This window comes from Mustela lutreola, chromosome 11 (assembly GCF_030435805.1).
Source record: "Mustela lutreola isolate mMusLut2 chromosome 11, mMusLut2.pri, whole genome shotgun sequence".
NCBI lineage: Eukaryota > Metazoa > Chordata > Mammalia > Carnivora > Mustelidae > Mustela > Mustela lutreola.
The window spans coordinates 103,156,727-103,174,690 of NC_081300.1; the positions used below are offsets into that span (position 1 = coordinate 103,156,727).

At 51.3% G+C, this 17,964-nt stretch overlaps 2 protein-coding genes across 2 annotated transcripts; one reads left to right on the forward strand and one right to left on the reverse strand.

Annotated features, from left to right (window-relative positions):
* The first annotated feature begins 5,422 nt into the window (after positions 1 to 5,422).
* On the forward strand, positions 5,423 to 7,692 carry LOC131811706 (ubiquitin D-like). Its single transcript, XM_059140485.1, has 2 exons — positions 5,423 to 5,480; positions 6,726 to 7,692. The coding sequence occupies exons 1-2, from the start codon at positions 5,454 to 5,456 to the stop codon at positions 7,194 to 7,196; spliced, it is 498 nt and encodes a 165-aa protein (XP_058996468.1). The 5' UTR covers positions 5,423 to 5,453; the 3' UTR covers positions 7,197 to 7,692.
* Positions 7,693 to 8,864: 1,172 nt separating this feature from the next.
* On the reverse strand, positions 8,865 to 13,528 carry LOC131811008 (putative olfactory receptor 2I1). The gene is made up of 3 exons (XM_059138993.1): positions 13,362 to 13,528; positions 12,368 to 12,485; positions 8,865 to 9,842 (listed from the first exon to the last, which is right to left on the reverse strand). The coding sequence occupies exons 1-3, from the start codon at positions 13,526 to 13,528 to the stop codon at positions 8,865 to 8,867; spliced, it is 1,263 nt and encodes a 420-aa protein (XP_058994976.1).
* Positions 13,529 to 17,964: the final 4,436 nt, after the last annotated feature.

A 17,964-nucleotide genomic window follows, 5' to 3' on the forward strand; every position in this document is an offset into this window, starting at 1 on the left:
ACATCAGAGGGTCAGAGCAACAAGGGCTGTGCCTGGATTTCTGGCCTAGAACTGAAAAATTGTGGCCCCCCCTCCTTCGATCAACTCTCTGGGACAAAGAGTCTTCACTTTCATTGGTGCCAAACTTCATAGACTCTTGTGGCGCATGCCCACTACAGTCTCCTGGTGGGAGTCCCAGGGACCCGAGAGTGCCAGTGCCCTTTGTGTACTTGGGTCTGCTAGCTATTGCCAGCTCACGAATACACCCTGCTCCTCTGCTCCTGGGTCACAGCTGGGTGCAGTCCTTTCCAGGGCCACCCCCACCCTGAGAGCTGTTGCCGCTCATGGCCACAGCTGTTTGACCCCTCCCAGGGGATGGTAAATGGCCTGCAAGTTCTAGTCCTTTTCAGGATGCTCAGGGAAAGAGTGGTCACCCAACTGGTCCAGCTCACAGTTTATGGTGAGCCAAGCTGAGAGTCCCTCTTGGGCTTGGTGACCGTAACCAGTTTCCCTGCTCCACTGCTTGGTAACTCTACTGGCTCAGGCACCCCCATTCTTTCTGTGTCTCCTGGGATCCTGAAACCACAATGACTCAATAGAATTCTGCCCTTTTCATCCCCTGAGCGCCTTTCAGAGAGGGATGTCTCTCATTGGAGCAGTTTCTAAGGGTTCTGATTTTGTGCTTCTGATGTTCTGTCACTTTCCAGGAGCCAGCTTATGGAGGCTCCCTCCCTGCTCCGTTGATCTTCTGGTGACTCCTCACAGATTCAGGACTCTGCACGTCCTACCTTGTAAAAAGCAGTCACTGTTCTAGTTGTGGAGATCCAGATATATTTTCTACATCTCAGGCTGGATTCATGGTCATTCAGAATGGTTTAATATATATCCAGCTAAATTCAAGGAGCCAGATGTAATTAGGTCCCTACTCTTCTGCCATCTTGCCTTGTCTTAAAAAGATAGTCTTTTAAAAAATTGTCCTGTTACAATCAGAGATCAACATACACCAACACCAAGAAGTATTTTCATCTGGATCTCCTTATCTCATATTATACACTCAAAAGGGATCTCAGACCTAACTGCTAAACTCTAAGAACTCTAGAAGAAAATTTAAAATTGGGTATTTTAAAAAAGTGGGTATTCTCCAATTTCTCTATAGATAGAGAAATTTAAAAAGCAGGATCCTGTTTTGTTTTGTTTTTAGAAATTGACTAGCTAATCTTAAAACTTTAATGGGAATACAAGGGACTGAGAATAGCTAAAACAGATTTGTTAAAAAAATGTTAAAATTATATACTCTGATTTCAAAACTCATTATGACCTTGAGAGACAAAAACAGTGTCGTAGTGATGTAAGGATAGACAAATAGAGTGATGGAATATAATGGAAATATCCACAAATAAAGACTTATATTTATAAGTTTTTCCAAATTGACCTTTAAGAGTGGTTGAATATTTTTTCACCAATCATCAATAAAGGAAAAGTCACAGTGGTTTTTGAGTGAGTTTGGGTTACATTTCTGAAGCAAGATTCTAGATGTCAAAGCAGTTTTACAAGCACCTTCCTGGGGACCATTAAAGACACAGGACAGAGGCCTCTTCTCCAGGAAGGATTCAGCAGAGAAATGACCAGCCCAAGACTGCGCATCAGCGAGGGAGTCACACGGGGAGGTCTGAGATGTGTGTATCTGAGTGTGTATCTAAGATGTTTGTTTTGTGTCCTTGTGAGGTCTTCATGACCTTTTACCTTGGCTGGTTTCCTGAATTTGTCGAAGGGCAGATGGAAAGCGATCCTCCCACCTCTGAAAACATTTACTGTGGCACAGAGGGAAAAAACGCCAGACTGACAGTGTGCTAGGAAGCAGGGTGGAGGTCAGGTCCTGGGGAGAAGTCCTAGCTGTGACTCAGCGGGGGACAGCCCTTGCCGCGCCCCTTGGCGTGGAAAGGAACTGCACAGGGAAGGGAGGAGGGAAAGAGAGAGGTCAATGTCTAGGCTTGCTATTCTGATTCCTTGAAGGGACAATGTTTCTCAGAATCCAGATCTGGCTGGGTAGGGAAGCCCCTGAATCACTGACTCCTGGGAGCATCTGAGGCTGGCCCTTGAGGTAGCTCCCTGCTGGAGATCCCTGTGGCTGAGGCGAGTGACACAGTGGCACCGTTAACCCTCCCAGTCCTGGGTGGGCTGCCATCCTCCCCCAGCCTCTGCCTGCTGCACTCACAGGCTCTTTGCCCGTGGCTGCCCTGTGGTCTAGGCAGGTCCCCCCACCAGGGAGGCTCCTACCCGCATATGGGCCCAGACTCTCCTTGCTCATTCCTCACAAGGCTCCTCGAAGGCTCTGCTTTCCTTGGTCTGTCTGTACCCCTTCCCTGATGTGTGCCCTCCCTGTAACGCAAAGCTGCGCATGTCAAGCCCCCCTTCCTTTCCACTGGGAGGAGATGAGCAGAAGGACAACCGTCGAGATATGCACCTGAAGACTTGCTCACCTGCTCCTCCCGATGTGATTGTGGGTGAGCTCACTGCGTGCTGCGCAGTGGGGAAACGGACACTTACCTCATTAGAAAGCTAGAACAGTGCATCAGGGGCCATTTACGAACACCTTGTGCAGCTCCTGAACTCTAGCAAGTACTCGTTAAATGTTATTTTCCAATTTCTTAATTTACTTACTTACTCTTTTTTTTTTTTTTTTTTTTTAGTTCATTCATGCATTCGGTAAATGCTAAGTATTTCATGTACCAGACAGTATGCCTGGGAAGTGCTAGAGATCCAAGTTAGTCAAGACACAATCATGGACCCCCTGCCCCAGGTCTCCAGTGTTTCATGGGGGCAAGTAGACAAATAAGCAGATGATCTTCCTGCTGGAGACACTTGCTCTGAGGGGCTTGGGGAGGGTGAACAATTGGACAGAGGATGGCACATGACCCAGATTGGGACAGGAGCTAGGGAAGGCTTCCTGGAGGAGGCACAGCTTACATCTTGTATCTGTGTAATCCCTGACCCTGGGTAGAGCTGGAAGGAGATGCATGCTTTGTGACCTGGTGGCAGGAAACTTGGAACCATGCACACAAGCTGCTAGACTTGCAGATCTGCCGCTCGGATCAGGGCTGCGGGTACAGCTCTGACAGACACCATCCTGAGAAACGTGGTTCCTGGGCTCTCCGGGCAGGAGCTTCTCTCGAGGTTCCCTGCTTGCCCAGAAAAGAGATCATTGCCCCAAGATGGTGTAGGCTGCCCAGGCAGGAAGACTAGAAGGGGGAGGAGGAGCAGAATGACTTCATGCTAAGCAGCTCTAGATGCCTCCTCTCGGCTTCCCTTTCCAGGAAGGAGGCAAAGGCCCAAGAAGGTAACGGGCGCAGATGAAATGTGGAGTGAGGAGCCTGGGCTCGTGAGCTTCCCCTCTTTTCCTGCTGTGGACTTGCTCCCTGCTGCCGTCCACCTGCTCTGACCTTTTCTGCTCGGTTACTGGTGATGTTTCAGAATCCGCAGATCCCATTGGGCGCTGCATGCGTGGTGGGGGGCACCAGCTGCAGATCCAAGATCACAGTCTTGGTTTCTGCACAGAGCGGATGGTAGGAGCCTGGAGAGGCCTTGAAGGGAGACTGGCAGGGGCCGCGGTTTCCTGTCTGTTGCATCAGACACTCTTCTCCCTCCCTACTCATCCTATGTGTTTGAAGGAGCGTTTATCCCAAGGTACACTCAAATACAAATTTTCCAAGTTTATGGGCATCTGATAAGAGCTTCAAATAGGAGAACCTGATTTGTGTTGAGTTTTTTGAAAGCCTGGTCTGGTTCTTGGATCCCATTACTCTACATAGGCACTTCTAGAAACCCACGTTCTCCAGGATGGAAAGTCTAGCAGTAAAATGGGATAATTTGACATCTACCGGTGCTGAAGATACAGTAAATGGCCGCTAAGGACACAGCAAAGAAGATAGTGTCATTTTTTAAAAATTTTTTATTTTTTATAAACATATATTTTTATCCCCAGGGGTACAGGTCTGTGAATCACCAGGTTTACACACTTCACAGCACTCACCAAAGCACATACCCTCCCCAATGTTCATAATCCCACCCCCTTCTCCCAAACCCCGCCCCCCAGCAACCCTCAGTTTGTTTTGTGAGATTAAGATAGTGTCATTTTTATGGGATTTTTTTACTTTGAAAAAATTGGGAGCTCCTTTCATAAAGGCTTTCTTGGAGAATGTGATTTGTGGCGCTGTCCTGGGAGTTTGGGGGAAGACAGGGATTCCTCTGGAATGTTAGGAGGATCAGAGTAGTAAATAAATTCTCTGAGGGCACACGGCCTGTGCCCTCCCTCTTGTCTGATCCAAACCTCCAGAGCCAGGGAGGAAGGAGAAGCATGGGTGTGTGTGAGATCACAGAGCACAGGGAGTAGGGAGTGTCCAGCAGTAAAGGCAGGGAAACAGAGTCACCGCAGTGTGAGAGCCGATGCGTATTCTGCTTCATGGGAGGTGGGCTTGGCCCTTGACTGTTGGGCCAGGATTGTTCTAAGTACTGGATCTGGGCTGCCAGTTCTGGGACAGGAATGGAAGTGTGCTAGAGAGCTCAAGACCCAGGGATGTAAGGGCCGTTTTACAAGCTGTGTTCTGAATTCTGAATCCATGTTCACTGGAAAACAAACATCTCAGGTGGTGAACAGACTTGTCCAAGTTAAGGGAGCAAGTGGCACCCCGGGAATGAGATTCCTGTCTCCTCTCAGAGTAGGCTGTGTATCCTGTGTGATCTGGAGGCATGCCTCCCACTCTGCCCAACTGGTGTGAACAGTCTGGTCACGGTGTCATCACTCCTCATGTACTCCCACCTTCTCTCCTGAGCCTCACACTCTGCCTGGCTGGTGTGAACGGGCTAATCATGGTCTCATGACTCCTCACAGACTGTACATCTTCTCCAGGGCTGCCCACTCTCCCCAGCTGGCGTGAACAGGTGATCACGGTCTGATCAACTCTCATGGACTCCTGTGTCTTCTCCTGGGCCTCCCACTCTGCCTGGCTGGTGTGAACAGGCTGCTAATGGTCACGTCATTTCTCCTGGACTCTACATCTTCCCCTGGGCACCCTTGCTCTCAGGAAAGCCCCTGAGTGATGCATGGGGCAGGTTCTCAAAAGCAGCAGGAGAGGACCATCAAGTAGTAAAGGTCTTGAAGTGGGTGAGGGCCCAAGGCTGTAGGCTGGGCAGTCATAAGTCATGACTGGGAGTGGTGAGTTGTTAAGTGGGGACGTTCTCCAGAGGGAAGGACCATCCTATGTTTGGAAGAGGAGGGCGAGTAGAATGGATGAGAGGAATGTTTTGATCAAAGAGTATTCTCTGTGTGTATGACTAAGTCCAAGCGAAAGTGAAAGAAAATACATGACATCATGGCAGAGCAAAATAGGACTGGCGCCCAGCTTATGTATGGCGTACATAAGCTGGGCGCCAGTCCTATTCCTCAGCCTCCTGTGTCTGCTCTGTTGGCTGTAGACATGGCATCTGGTACTTCCTGCCTCCATGTAAGCTGGGGTTGAAAAGTGGGGATGCGGAGAGGGGAAGCATCGTCAAGGGTTGGGGAGTGATTTCAGGAGTCCACGAGGGACAGAGCTCGGGGAGGTGGGGGCAGAGTGGTTGGGAAGGCGTCCTGCAGGGGCTGAGACAGGCTCTGATCGCTATAGAAGCTGAAGGAAGGTTCTGGGAATAGAAGCGCCTCGTTTGGCTCCTCAGGGCTCTTCTGTGTCAGGCCCGACTGGGCCCTGTTAGGGGAGGATGGTGGGAAGTGGGAGTGGGCTTTGGGCCCACAGGGCTGGATTTGAACCTATGGAAATATTTTCTGGAGCCTTTTCTCCTCCTTTTGATTAGGGTCCCTGGGCTCTTGAACACCTTCTCCTCCTAAATGAGAGGTACACAAAACTCCTTCACTCTAAGGTGTTAATGACCAGATCCGTGAGCCTTTGAGGAGCGCGTGCAGTACATGTGGGCTGGCATCGGGGGGCTGCTTAGCACAGAGGGGCGTCGGTCCTGTGAGGAAATGTCTGTGACGTCCAGACTGCAAAGATGGTTTTGAATAGAGCAGGACGGAGGCCCTGCCAGGCTTGCCAGCGACAACACAGGGTGCACTGGCCAGCTTCAGACTATGGAAGGAAGACCTCGATCTGGCCGTACCTTCTGTGGGTGAGGCCCTGGTCTAGCTGCAGGAGACCATATTCTGCAATAGGTAGATAGAAACACGCAGGAAGTCCAGGGGAACAAGTCACACTGAACGCAGTGTCACCATAAAGTGTGAGTCATTACACAGTCGTAGGACAGTAAGAAAGAAACCCGGAGTCCGGAGAGTATGTGTCCCGTCCAGGGTAGTCTTGGAGGGCAGTGATGAGCGTCCCATGAGCTGACGAGTCGATAATTCTCTTCGGGAGCTGTTTTTAGCGTCCAGTATGTAACTGTGCATGCTCTGTGATCGGATTTAGTTTTGGACATTCGACGACCTCTGTCTGGGTCGGAGGCGTGCGAAATGTGGGAAGTCACTGATGACGCTGGCATGAATGAGAGGCGTGGCTGCAAAGGAAAACAATGATTTTCCTGCGTTAAAAGCTTGAGATTCCCCAAGAGAAGTTCCACAAAAGGGAGGGACAGAGCCTGTTGTATAGGAGCTGGAGGACCAGGCAGGCAGGGAGGGCGGGGCCGGGCACGGAGGGGACAGTGGTGTCAAGGTGGCAGGCGTTCCAGGCACCTTGATTTGCGGTCTCTTGGCCTTCGTTGTCCAGGTGACGGTCTCTTCTGAGGGAAGGACATCCATGACCTTCGCTGCTAACTCGGATGACACAGTGAGGAAGATCAAAGAACACGTCCGGGCGAAGACCAAGATTCCTGTGCAGGACCAGGTCCTGTTGCTGGGCTCCAAGATGCTGAAGCCCCAGAGGAGGCTGTCGTCTTACGGCATTGACAAGGAGACGACCATCCACCTCACTCTGAAGGTGGTGACGCCCAGTGATGAGGAGCTGCCTGTGACTCTGGTGCAGTCCTGTGATGGGGGGCAGAGGCACCTCCTCCAGGTGCGAAGGTCCAGCTCAGTGGCCCAGGTGAAACAGATGATCAAGACCAAGACCGCGATCGCGCCTGAGCAACAGATTGTGACTTGCAATGGCAAGAGGCTGGAAGATGGGAAGAGCATGGCGGATTACGGCGTCAGACGGGGCGCTTCACTCTGGCTGGCAGACTACTGCATTGGGGGGTGAGCCCGCTGATAGCTCTCACTCCCCCCACATCCTTTGATGATTTCCCCAAATTAACAAGAAAGAGAAAGATGGAAAATTAGGGGTGAAGTGGGAAGGAAGACTGCAGAAAAGTTTCTAACTCCATGATTTTTTGATCGAACACAGTTGATTAGGTGTCTGCATTGTATATATTACTGAAAATAGAAAACAATATTTTAAGGCACAGTAGAGACAGCATCAAAGCCAGCTTGGAATTCAATCCTTTCCCTCGTCCCTCTGATTTTTAGAAAAATTCCTATTTCTTCCGTCCAACAGGATAGTAAGTTCCACATTGGGATCCAGGTTCCCCTAACTCCTGTGTTCCCACCGGCATATTTCATCTGTAATATCACTCAGTATGTTGAATTAAATTGAATTTCTGATTGTAGAGAACAGTGAAAGGATTTATATTGAAGTGTGTTAATTCCTCTGGTATGATTACAGTCTAAGTAATAAAGAATTTAGAAATTCAACTAAACTGTCTTCTCTGTCCTCATTTAACGTTGTTCGGCAGGAAATGACCCCGGCGCGGTGCGCCATCTCACGCTCTACGCCCCACGCTGAGTTCAGCTGTTCTTATTTCTGGAGATGATGGTGCGCGTGGATGACACCTCCCCTGGGGACTCAGATTTTGTTCTCCAGTGTGCGGGGGTCCCTGGGGAAGGTGTGGTCATGGAGCCGTCTCTGTCCTGCCTGCATTCGGGTCTGGCAGGTCTTCTCTGGGGTGGGGGCATCTTTCAGGTGGGGGCTCTCAGTTGGTCTCTGGGTTGACTCCCGAGGCTGTGCCCGGGTTCTGGCTGACAGAGCCTTTTCCTGGCTCCCTCCTGCACCCCCCACCTCTGTGTCTGCTCCTCCCTCGGGAATGTGGATCTTCCTGTATCTTCCTCACTCACTCCTTTGTCACTGTCCCTCTTGTGTCTCATGACTGGTCAAGAACACATTTTTCGCACCATCTTAGACATGCCTTGCCCCTTCTGCTCTTTAAACTTGCTCAAGAACCACCTCGTGCAGAAGAGAATCCAGCTGAATCCCAGCGGCACCACCCCTACTTAGGGGAATTCCTTGTTCTGCTTTGGGCTCCAGTGCTCTTGGTGGCACTAGTGACCTGGTTAGGTGGGCATTAGGTTGGACTGATTTCCCTGGACGAGCAACTGCGGCTCCTTGTTTTGGATGGGTCTCCCGCAGGGCAGAGTCTGGGATTGCTCTGTCAACTAGGGGGACTCCTGAGGCCAGACACTGTGGGGTCTTCACGGTGTGCGCCATCAGACTGGGGGAAAGGGAACGTTAGTTGTCCTGCCGTACAGGGTGTTACCAGCATGTGGACTCTCCGGGCATTGTCACTGGACCCCTGAGGACGGGGAAGGTCCTCTGGAAATCATGCCTTCTCTCTTCATCAGCTTAAGAGAGAGCCGGCAGGCCACTTCCCCTCCCTGAACCTGTATATGCAGCATAGCGGGATTTGCCCTGAAGCAGAGGAACATTGGGGAGGGGAGCGGAGAATGGGGCCTCCCCATGGACCTCTGACTCCCTGAGGACACATGTTGCCCATTCTCACAGGGAAACGGACAGGCCGAGGGCTCGCTGCCTTCCCAATGCACATTCCCATCCGTGGCCCGCGGCTCACCCCTTCCTCCCGCCCCCGCCCCGCACTCACCGCCCAGCCTGCCCTCCCCCCACACTGCGCAGGAGCGTCCTGGCGGCCCCCTTCACGTGCTTGTTCCTGAGGGTGTAGATGAGCGGGTTGAGCGCCGGGGTGACCACGGTGTAGAAGAGCGAAACGAACTTGCCCCGGCCCTGGTCGTAGCGGCGCGTGGGCTGTAGGTAGGTGTAGATGGCCGAGCCGTAGAAGAGGCAGACGGCGGTCAGGTGGGACCCGCACGTGCCCAGCGCTTTGCTGCGGCCGCCCCGGGAGCGCATGCCGCAGATGGCGCGGGCCACGGCGCTGTACGAGGCCAGGATGACGGCGGACGGCAGCAGCAGGATGACCACGCGCGCAGCGAACATCCGGCGCTCGGTGGCGTCGCGGTCACTGCCACAGGCCAGCTGCAGCAGCGCGGGGAGCTCGCAGATGAAGTGGTCCAGCCGGCGGGGCGCGCACAGCGGCCGTGCGGCCAGGAGCGCGCTCTGCGCGGCGGAGTTGGCCAGGCCGCCCAGCCAGGAGGCACAGGCCAGCGCGCGGCACCGGCGCGGGGAGGCGAGCTCGGCGTGGCGCAGCGGGTGCACGACGGCGGCCGCGCGGTCCAGCGCCATCACCGCCAGCAGCAGGCACTCCACGGAGCCCAGCGCCAGCGACGTGCACAGCTGGGCCAGGCAGCCCGCGCGGGGCAGCCACAGCTCTGCGCCGCACAGGCTGGCCAGCAGCGCGGGCGCCACGCTCGTGGTGAAGCCCGCGTACACCAGCGCCAGGTGGCCCAGGAAGTAGTACATGGGTGTGTGCAGGCGCGGGTCGCGCACGGCCAGCAGCACGAGGGTCGAGTTGCCCGCCAGGGTCAGGAGGTAGCAGAGCAGGACGAGGGCGAAGAGGCCGGGCTGCAGCGCGGGCCAGTCGGAGAAACCAAGCAGGAGGAAGCGCTCCCCGGTGCTGTGGTTGGCCTGCGGGAGGAAACTCCCAGAGGGTTTGGAAGGAGGCTGAGCCAGGGTGAGTTTACCCCCAGGGAGCTAAAGAGAGCCCTCCCCCGGGGGCCTGGCCATCGGGGAGCTGGCTGGGAGCGAGGGGCCCGCGGGGCGGGGATCAGTTGGGAGGGAGCGGAGTCGCTCTCAATACAGACGGGAGTCCTAGCCCTACCTCAGCACAGCTTGGCTGATGAATTATTTAGCAGATTCTTTGGGGGAGAAGGAATTTCCACTTGTTGGAAGAGCAGACTTAGACCGGGAGAGGGAAGACTGGCCAAGGTCACAGCTAGTGAGTGGCCCCGTGGGGCTTGTAGTCGGGCTTGTCTCCTTTCCAAATCTGTGCGTTTTCTGCTCCTCTCTGGCTTCTCACTGCACTCCTCCGGTCCAAGCAGGAATCTGATCTCCCTCCCATAGACTAGTCCTTCAGATACTGGAAGACAGAGCCCCCCCACCCCCCAGCCTCCCTCCCTCCTTCCAAAGTGTGTAGTGCTTGTGAGTAAGTGCAGTGCTCTAGTCTGGGTAGAGCTGTTACTTAAGAGATGAGAACCGTCTATGGCCTTCTTTGTTTCAGGGATTCTACTTCGGAGAATACAACCATTAGCGCTGACTACTGAGTGCTGCTCTGTGGGGAGTCTGTGTTCTAGGCTGTCACCATCATCCATGCCTCTCTGGCTTCTCCCCGTGTGGTGGTCATGATCTGGGGGCCTTGAGGCCCAGAGTCCTCCGGCAGAACAGGAAGCTAGAAGCCCTGGGTCCCACCAGCGTAATTGCCCTGGGGCAGCTGGATTATTTGATATGGGGAAGTCACTGCATCTCCCTTGCCTTCCTGTTGCACGTGTAAGAGGAGGAGTCTGACCTAGATGGTCTCCAGGGCTCCTGTCTTATAGCCTGGCTCTCACTGGCAAAAAAAAAAAAAAAAATTGTCCTTGAGTGAAAAGGGGACCCAACACAGAAGGCTTTAATCCTGCAGAGTGACACTGAGTCGCATTTCCTAATGGTACAGAAACCATACGGTAGATGCGAGGACTCAATGTTACAGCGAAATCTCGCTCCTGCACACTTCCTGGCAGGGGTGCGGAGATAGATAAACTTTGTAGTCACTATTCTGAGTTTAAAAATCACGAGGCCCTAATTTTCTTTAAAATGTTTCAGGGAAATCTCTTCCCCCCAGAGCACGTCGTGCTTACTGGGATCCATTTATGCTCAGGAGACGGAACCGGTGTTCGTGGTGTGAGTCAGAGCAAGGGCGGGGGCGTCAGACCGCCGAGCTCCAGTCTCGGCTCTGCCATCGCCCAGCGGAACGACCCTGGGCACGCGGCTTCACCTGCCCGTGGCTCCGTGTCCTCTCTTGAAAGTGGACTGGGTGGGGGGGTGAAGCACGGAGAGCTCTCAGAACAGGCCCGGGACCGAGTGGGCGTCTCGTAAGTGCTCGCTCTTCCCATCTGCACCTGCGAGTCAGGAGAGGTCTGTGGGCGCTCCCACTCCGGTCAGGGCCAGAGCCGGCTGTGAGTTCAGGTCTTTTTATTGACGAACTCTGGTCTTGACTCACCTGCAAGTGAGGCAATACTCCTGTCCTAAGAGGAAGGTAGGCGGGCGGCTGAGGTTAAACAGCTTGCCCGGGCCACACTGTTTGTAAATGCTTGTCAGGATTTCACCCAAAGCTCCCTAATTCCAAGAGCCTTGCTTTACATCTGTGCACATATGTTTAAGCCGGGCTCTACCCTGCCAGAGGCTGCGGAGGATGGAGGACCTGCGAACCCCGAGCTTGCTGCAGACCACGGGGGCCTCGGGGAGAGGAATACAGGTGAGAGCTGGCATTCAGGCTTGTGGCCCAAAGGTGCTAGAGACGTTGTTCTAGAGAGTCCAGTTTTCTAAGTCTGGGATCACGTGACACACACCCGTTCAGCCAGCCAGGCCCTTAACAGTTCCCCTCCAGACACACTAAACCCCGAAACCAGGCGCAGAACAGTAAAATCACACAACCAACACCAGTACCCCATGGACACACACATTCCCGAATACTCAGACACATATGTGCACATACGTGTCCCCTCATCACACCCTGAGGCTTCCAGAAGGGAAATCTGTCATCAGAATATTCCAGGATGTGTCCCCAAACCTCATTCGGTATTCTAGAACGTGCACGTCACCTACAAGACCATCTTCCTACCTTCATGTCCGGGTCTCGGGCACTGATGTTCCGCCGCTTCTTTCCAGATGATCAGTCGGTCTGTTGCGTCCGCTCCGGATCCTCAGAGTTGGAGATGGCCGTGGTGGGGGATGAACGAGCGAATGGCATGACTGTTGATCTCGAGACTGGGTGCCTGCGGTCAGAGCCAGGTCCTTCCTTCGGGAACAGGACATGGAGTGGCGAGCCCTTGCTTGTCAGCTGAGGAGTGAACACAAGGTCTTCAGCACAGAAGCCGGCCCGGTCTGGAGAAGCACCGAGATTCTGGCAGAGTGGCGGTGTCTGTTCCCAGAGAGCCGGCACCAGGATTAGACCAGGCAAGGACCGGCGTCTTGGGCTGGTCACAGGTCACCGGTGGCTGCAGCTGGCCGCGGAAACCGCCTTCTGGATTCTGAAGGCTCCGGAGCTGTGCAGCGGGGATGTTGGTGAGCCGCTCACTGGAGAGGAGGCAGGGGAAGCGATTCTCCCTGCTGTTGAGCAGAGAGAATGAGGCCCTGGGGAACCCCTGTCCCACTCCCATAATGAGCACCTGTGCGGATTTGTCCAGAGGAGTCCCCCAGGGCAAGGAGAGGAACATTCTGGAGGGAAAGGCCCTGGAGGGTGGTGTGTCCCTGGCTGCGTGGAGGCCAGAGGCAGCCCCGGCTTCCTCCCCAGCCCCTGTTCTCCTAGCATAGTGCTGTAGGGTATTGTTCTGGGGATGAGGGACCTTGAGCAGCTGCATGACCTCAGTGGCTCTCAGGGTCAGTATGAAAACGGGGGAGACAGTTCTCGTCTGTGGGAGGGGCTTGAGGTCTGGCAAGGTCATCCTCAGTTCTGACCCTCCTGTCATCGGCCTTCACCGCCACCCCTTCTTGTGGCTCTCACTGCCTTTGCTCTGTCCCTGGCTGAGCCCCCTCTCCCAGGATGGCCTGTCCTATTTCCTGACAGATCTCTCTCCACCCAGACGAGGCTTCTCTGCTCCCTCCTGCAGTCCCTCCCTTGGCTGGCGTCTGGAGGTCTGTCATGGTCCCCAAGGCGGCCTGTCTCCACTGCTCTCTCGAGCTTGGGTTCCCCGGTCAGTCCTGGTGGTTACTGCTCTGCCCACTCCTCCTGGCGCTCCTGCCTCTTCTCCCTTGGTTATATTCCGTTGGTTAGATCATCATCCTATTCGAATGAAATCCTAATCCTACCCTGTTCCCATATTTGTTCAGCCGATTGTCGATTGTCGCTGGAGGTCAGGCCTGAACCCTCCGAGAAGCTTCGGTTCATGACCATAAAGGTTCTTTTTAATTTTCCCGCTTGCTGGAGACACACTACCTCGGGTAAGTTTAAGGCGTCCGGCGTGGTGACGGGTTTCGCGGACGTACTGTGCGGTGTCTGCCGGATTGCGGTCCGTGAGCACGGGCTCCGGCTCGCACAGCTGTCGCCGCACTGTCGCTGTGGTCACAACACGCACACACCCTCCTGCAGCAGCTGTGAGCGCACGGACGTGTTCCCCGCACTCGCCCCTCCGCACTGCCATCCCAGAACTCATCGTAACTGGAAGTTCATCCTCTTTGGCCAGCATCTCCCCTTCGGCCCTGCCCTCAGCCGCTGGCGACCCCCATTTGATCCACATACTCAGTGCTTTGGGATCCCACGTATAAATGGCACCAAGCAGCGGTTGTCTTTCTCTGTCTGATTTGTCCCACTCGACGTAATGCTCTGTCCTTCCGTGGGGCTGCACACGGCAGGGTTTCCTTCGTCATGGCTGAGGACTGTCCCACTGCATCTTCTTCATCCACGTATCCACCCAGGGCCACTGGAGTTGTTCGCAGGGCTTGCGAGGAGCGGGGCGGCGAGCACGGCAGTGCCCATATCTCTTTGAAGGAGTTCGCCTCCTTTGGATGTATCCAAAGTGGATGTATCCAAAGTGGAATTGCTGGATCGCTGGATGTGGTAGCTTTTTCGTTGTTGGAGAGCCTGCATTCTGTTTTCCCTGGTGCCTGAGCTGGTTCCCATCCCCACCACCAGGGCACGGGGTTCCCTGTTCTCCACATTTCTACCAACACTTCTTCTCTCTCGTCCTTCAGATAAGAAGCGTTCTGACAGGTGTGCGGTGATGTCTCATTGTGGCTAATATTAACGTGACTCTAGTGATTAGTGCCACCGTGCACCTTTTCACGTACCTCTTGGCATTTGTATGTTTTCTTTGGAAAACCGTCAATTCAGGTCATTCGCCCATTAATTGGATCATTTGTTTCTTTCCCTATTTAGTTGTATGTGTTCTCCATATACTTGCATATACATATAACAGACACCTGGTTGCAAATATTTTCTCCCATTTCTAGGATGCTGTTTTGCTTTGTTGATTTCTTTTCCAGCGCTGGAGCTCTCTATTATTTTACTATTTATTTATTTGTGCTTGAAACATCTTGAATGCAGTGGTTCAAATTACTTCATAAATTTCCTACTTATTACTATTGATTACAATAAAAACTTTGCACACACCCCAATGGTAAAGTGTAACCCTTTGATTTTCTTCTTTTTTGAGGGGGGGGGTAATGATTTTATTTCTGTATTTGACAGAAAGAGAGAGCACAAGTAGGGGAAGCAGCAGGCAGAGGCAGAGGGAGAAGCAGCCTCCTTGCTGAGCTGGGAGCCTGATGGGGGGCTTGATGCCAGGACCATAGGATTTTGACCTGAGCTATAGGCAGACACTTCACTGACTGATGGACCCAGGTGCCCCAAAATGTAACCCTTTTAAATAATTCACACTCAACATGTGTTTTATTTCTTTTCCTCACTAAATAATTTTTTATGTATTTTATTTTATTTTTTTATTATGTTCAGTTAGCCAACAGATTGTACATCATTAGTTTTTGATGTACTGTTCAACGACTCATTAGCTGCATGTAACACCCAGTGCTCATCACAACACGTGCCCTCCTGAATACCCATCACCTGGTTATCCCCTACCCAAACTCACTCCCCTCTGTAACCCTCAGTTTGTTTCCTATGATTAACAGTCTCTGATGGTTTGTCTTCCTCTCTGATTTCTTCCCTTTCAGTTTTTCCTCCCTTCCCCTGTGGTCCTCCACACTATTCCTCCTGTTCCACATATGACTGAAACCATATGCTTGACTTATTTCACTCAGCATAATCCCCTCCAGTTCCATCCATGTTGATGCAAATGTTGGGGGTTCATCCTTTCTGATGGCTGAGTGATATTCCATCATGTGTATGGACCACATCTTCTTTATCCATTCATCCGTTGAGGACATCTCGGCTCCTTCCGCAGTTTGGCTATTGTGTACATTGTTGCTATGAACATTGGGGTGCATGTGCCCCTTCTTTTCGCCCTTATCTGTATCTTTGGGGTAAATACCCAGGAGTGCGATTGTTGGGTTATAGGGTAGCTCTATTTTTAATGTCTTGAGGAAACTCCATACTGTTTTCCAGAGTGGAGGGACCAGCTTGCATTCCCACCAACAGTGTAAGAGGATTCTTTCCCTTTTATCCACATCCTCTCCAATATTTGTTGTTTTCTGTCTTGTCAGTTTTGGCCATTCTAACTGGTGTAAGGTGGCATCTTAATGTGGTTTTGATATGTGTTTCCCTGACAAGTGTTTCCCTGATTGCAAGTGATGTGGAGCATTTTTCATGTGTCTGTTGGCCATGTGTATGTTTTCTTTGGAGAAGTGTCTGTTCATGTCTTCTGCCCCTTTCTTGAGCGGATTATTTGTTTTCTGGGTGTTGTGTTTGAGAAGTTCTTTATAGATCTTGGATACCAGCCCTTTATCTGTAATGTCATTTGCAAATATCTTCTCTGATTCTGTGAGTTGCCTCTTGGTGTGGTTGACTGTTTGCTTGGTTGTGCAGAAGCTTTTGATCCTGATAAAGACCCCAAAGTTCATTTTTGCTTTTGTTTCCCTTGCCAGAGATGTGTCTTGCAAGACTTTGCTGTGGCCAAGGTGGAAGAGGTTGCTGCCTGTGTTCTCCTCTAGGATTTTGATGGATTCCTGTCTCACATTGAGGTCTTTCATACATTATTTTATTTTTTCACTGTTCCAAGATTCACGGTTTATGCATCACGCCCAGTGCTCCGTGCAATACATGCCGTCTTAATACCCACCACCAGATTCACCCAACCCCCACACCCTCCCCTCCAAAACCCTCACTTTATTTCTCAGAGCCCACAGTCTGTCATGGTTTATCTCCACCTCCAATTTCCCCCAACTCCCTTCTCCTCTCTTTCTCCTAATGTCCTCCATGTTATTCCTTATGCTCCACAGGTATGTGAAACCATATGATAATTGACTTTCTCTGCTTGGCTTATTTCACTCAGCATAATCTCTTCCAGTCCCATCCATGTTGACACAAAACTTGGGTATTCATCCTTTCTGACGGAGGCATAATACTCCGTTGTACATATGGATCACATCTTCTTATCCATTCATCTGTTGAAGGACATTTTGGCTCTTTCCACAGTTTTGTGACTGTGGCCATTGCTGCTAAGTACATTGGGGTACAGATGGCCCTTCTTTTCACTATCTATATCTTGGGGGTAAATACCCAGCAGTGAAATTACAGGGTCTTTCATCCATTTTGAGTTATCTTTGTGTATGGAGTCAGTGAACGGTCCAGTTTCATTCTTCTGCATGTGGCTGTCCAATGTTCCCAGTACCATTTGTTGAAGAGATTGTCTTTTTTCCATTGACGATTCTTTCCTGCCTTGCTGAAGATTAGCTGACCATAGAGTTGAGGATCCATTTCTGGGTTCTCTATTCTGTTCCATTGGTCTATGTGTCTGTTTTTGTGCCAGTACCATATGTCTTGATGATCACACCTTTGTAATGGAGTTTGAGGGTGGGAATGTGTTGCCCCCAGCTTTGGTTTTCCTTTTCAACATTCTCCCAGCGATTTGGGGTCTTTTCTGGTTCCATATCAATTTTAGGATTGTTTGTTCCAGCTCCATGAAAAAGTCAATGGTATTTTGATAGGGATGGCATTGAAAATGTAGATTGCTCAGGGCATCATAGACATTTTCACAATGTTTATTCTTCCAATCCATGAGCATGGAATGCTTTTCCATCTCGTGTATCTTCCCCTCCATTTCTGTCTTAAGTGTTCTGTAGTTTCTAGAGTATAGATCCTTTTCCTCTTTGGTGAGGTTTATTCCAAGGTATCTTACAGGTTTTGGTGCTATGATACATGGAATTAATTCCTTAATTTCTCTTTCTGCAGTCTTATTGTTAGTGTGTAGAAATGCAAGCGATTTCTGTGCCTTGATTTTGTATCCTGCCATGTTGTTGAATTTCTGTATGAGTTCTAGTCATTTGGAGGTGGAGTCTGTTGGGTAAAATATCATGTTTTCTGTGAGGAGAGAACTTCTTTGCCAAGTTGAATGCCTTTTATTTCTTTTTGTTGTCTGATTGCTGAGGCTAGGACTTCTAGTACTGCGTTGAACAATAGTGGTGAGAGTGGCATCCCTGTTGTGTTCCTGACCTTAAGGGAAAAGCTCTCATTTTATCCCCATTGAGAATGATATTTTCCACGGAGTTTTCATAATGATTTTTATGATATTGAGGTATGTTTCCTCTATCCCTACACATGGAAGAGTTTTCATCAAGAAACCATGCTGTATTTTGCCAAGTGTTTTCTCTGCATCAGTAGAGAAGGTCATATGGTTCTTGTTCCCTCTCTTGTTACTGTGCTCTATCACACTGATAGATTTGCAGATTCTGAACCACCCTTGCCGCCCAGCATAACTCTCACTGGTCCTGGTGAATCATCCTTTTAACGGACTGTTGGATCCTATTGGCTAGGATCTTGTCAAGTATTTTGGCATCCGTGTTCATCGGGGATCTTGGTCTGAAATTCTTCTTTTGGATGGGTTGCCTGGTTTTTGGATCAGGTAATTCTGGTCTCATAGGATGAGTTTGGAATTTTTCCTTCTATTTCTATTTTTTGAAAGAGCTTCAGTAGAAT

Bases quoted from the DNA above. Each gene is read 5' to 3' on its own strand.
- LOC131811008 (XM_059138993.1), bottom strand. From the start codon at position 13,528: ATGAGTTCTGGGATGGCAGTGCGGAGGGGCGAGTGCGGGGAACACGTC. The intron at 12,486-13,361 runs GTACGTCCGCGA...TCTGCTCAACAG, and splicing joins AATCCGGCAGACACCGCACA to CAGGGAGAATCGCTTCCCCT. The intron at 9,843-12,367 runs GTGACCTGTGAC...ACCCTGGCTCAG, and splicing joins GCGGCCAGCTGCAGCCACCG to CCTCCTTCCAAACCCTCTGG.
- LOC131811706 (XM_059140485.1), top strand. From the start codon at position 5,454: ATGGCATCTGGTACTTCCTGCCTCCAT. The intron at 5,481-6,725 runs GTAAGCTGGGGT...TTCGTTGTCCAG, and splicing joins CTGGTACTTCCTGCCTCCAT to GTGACGGTCTCTTCTGAGGG.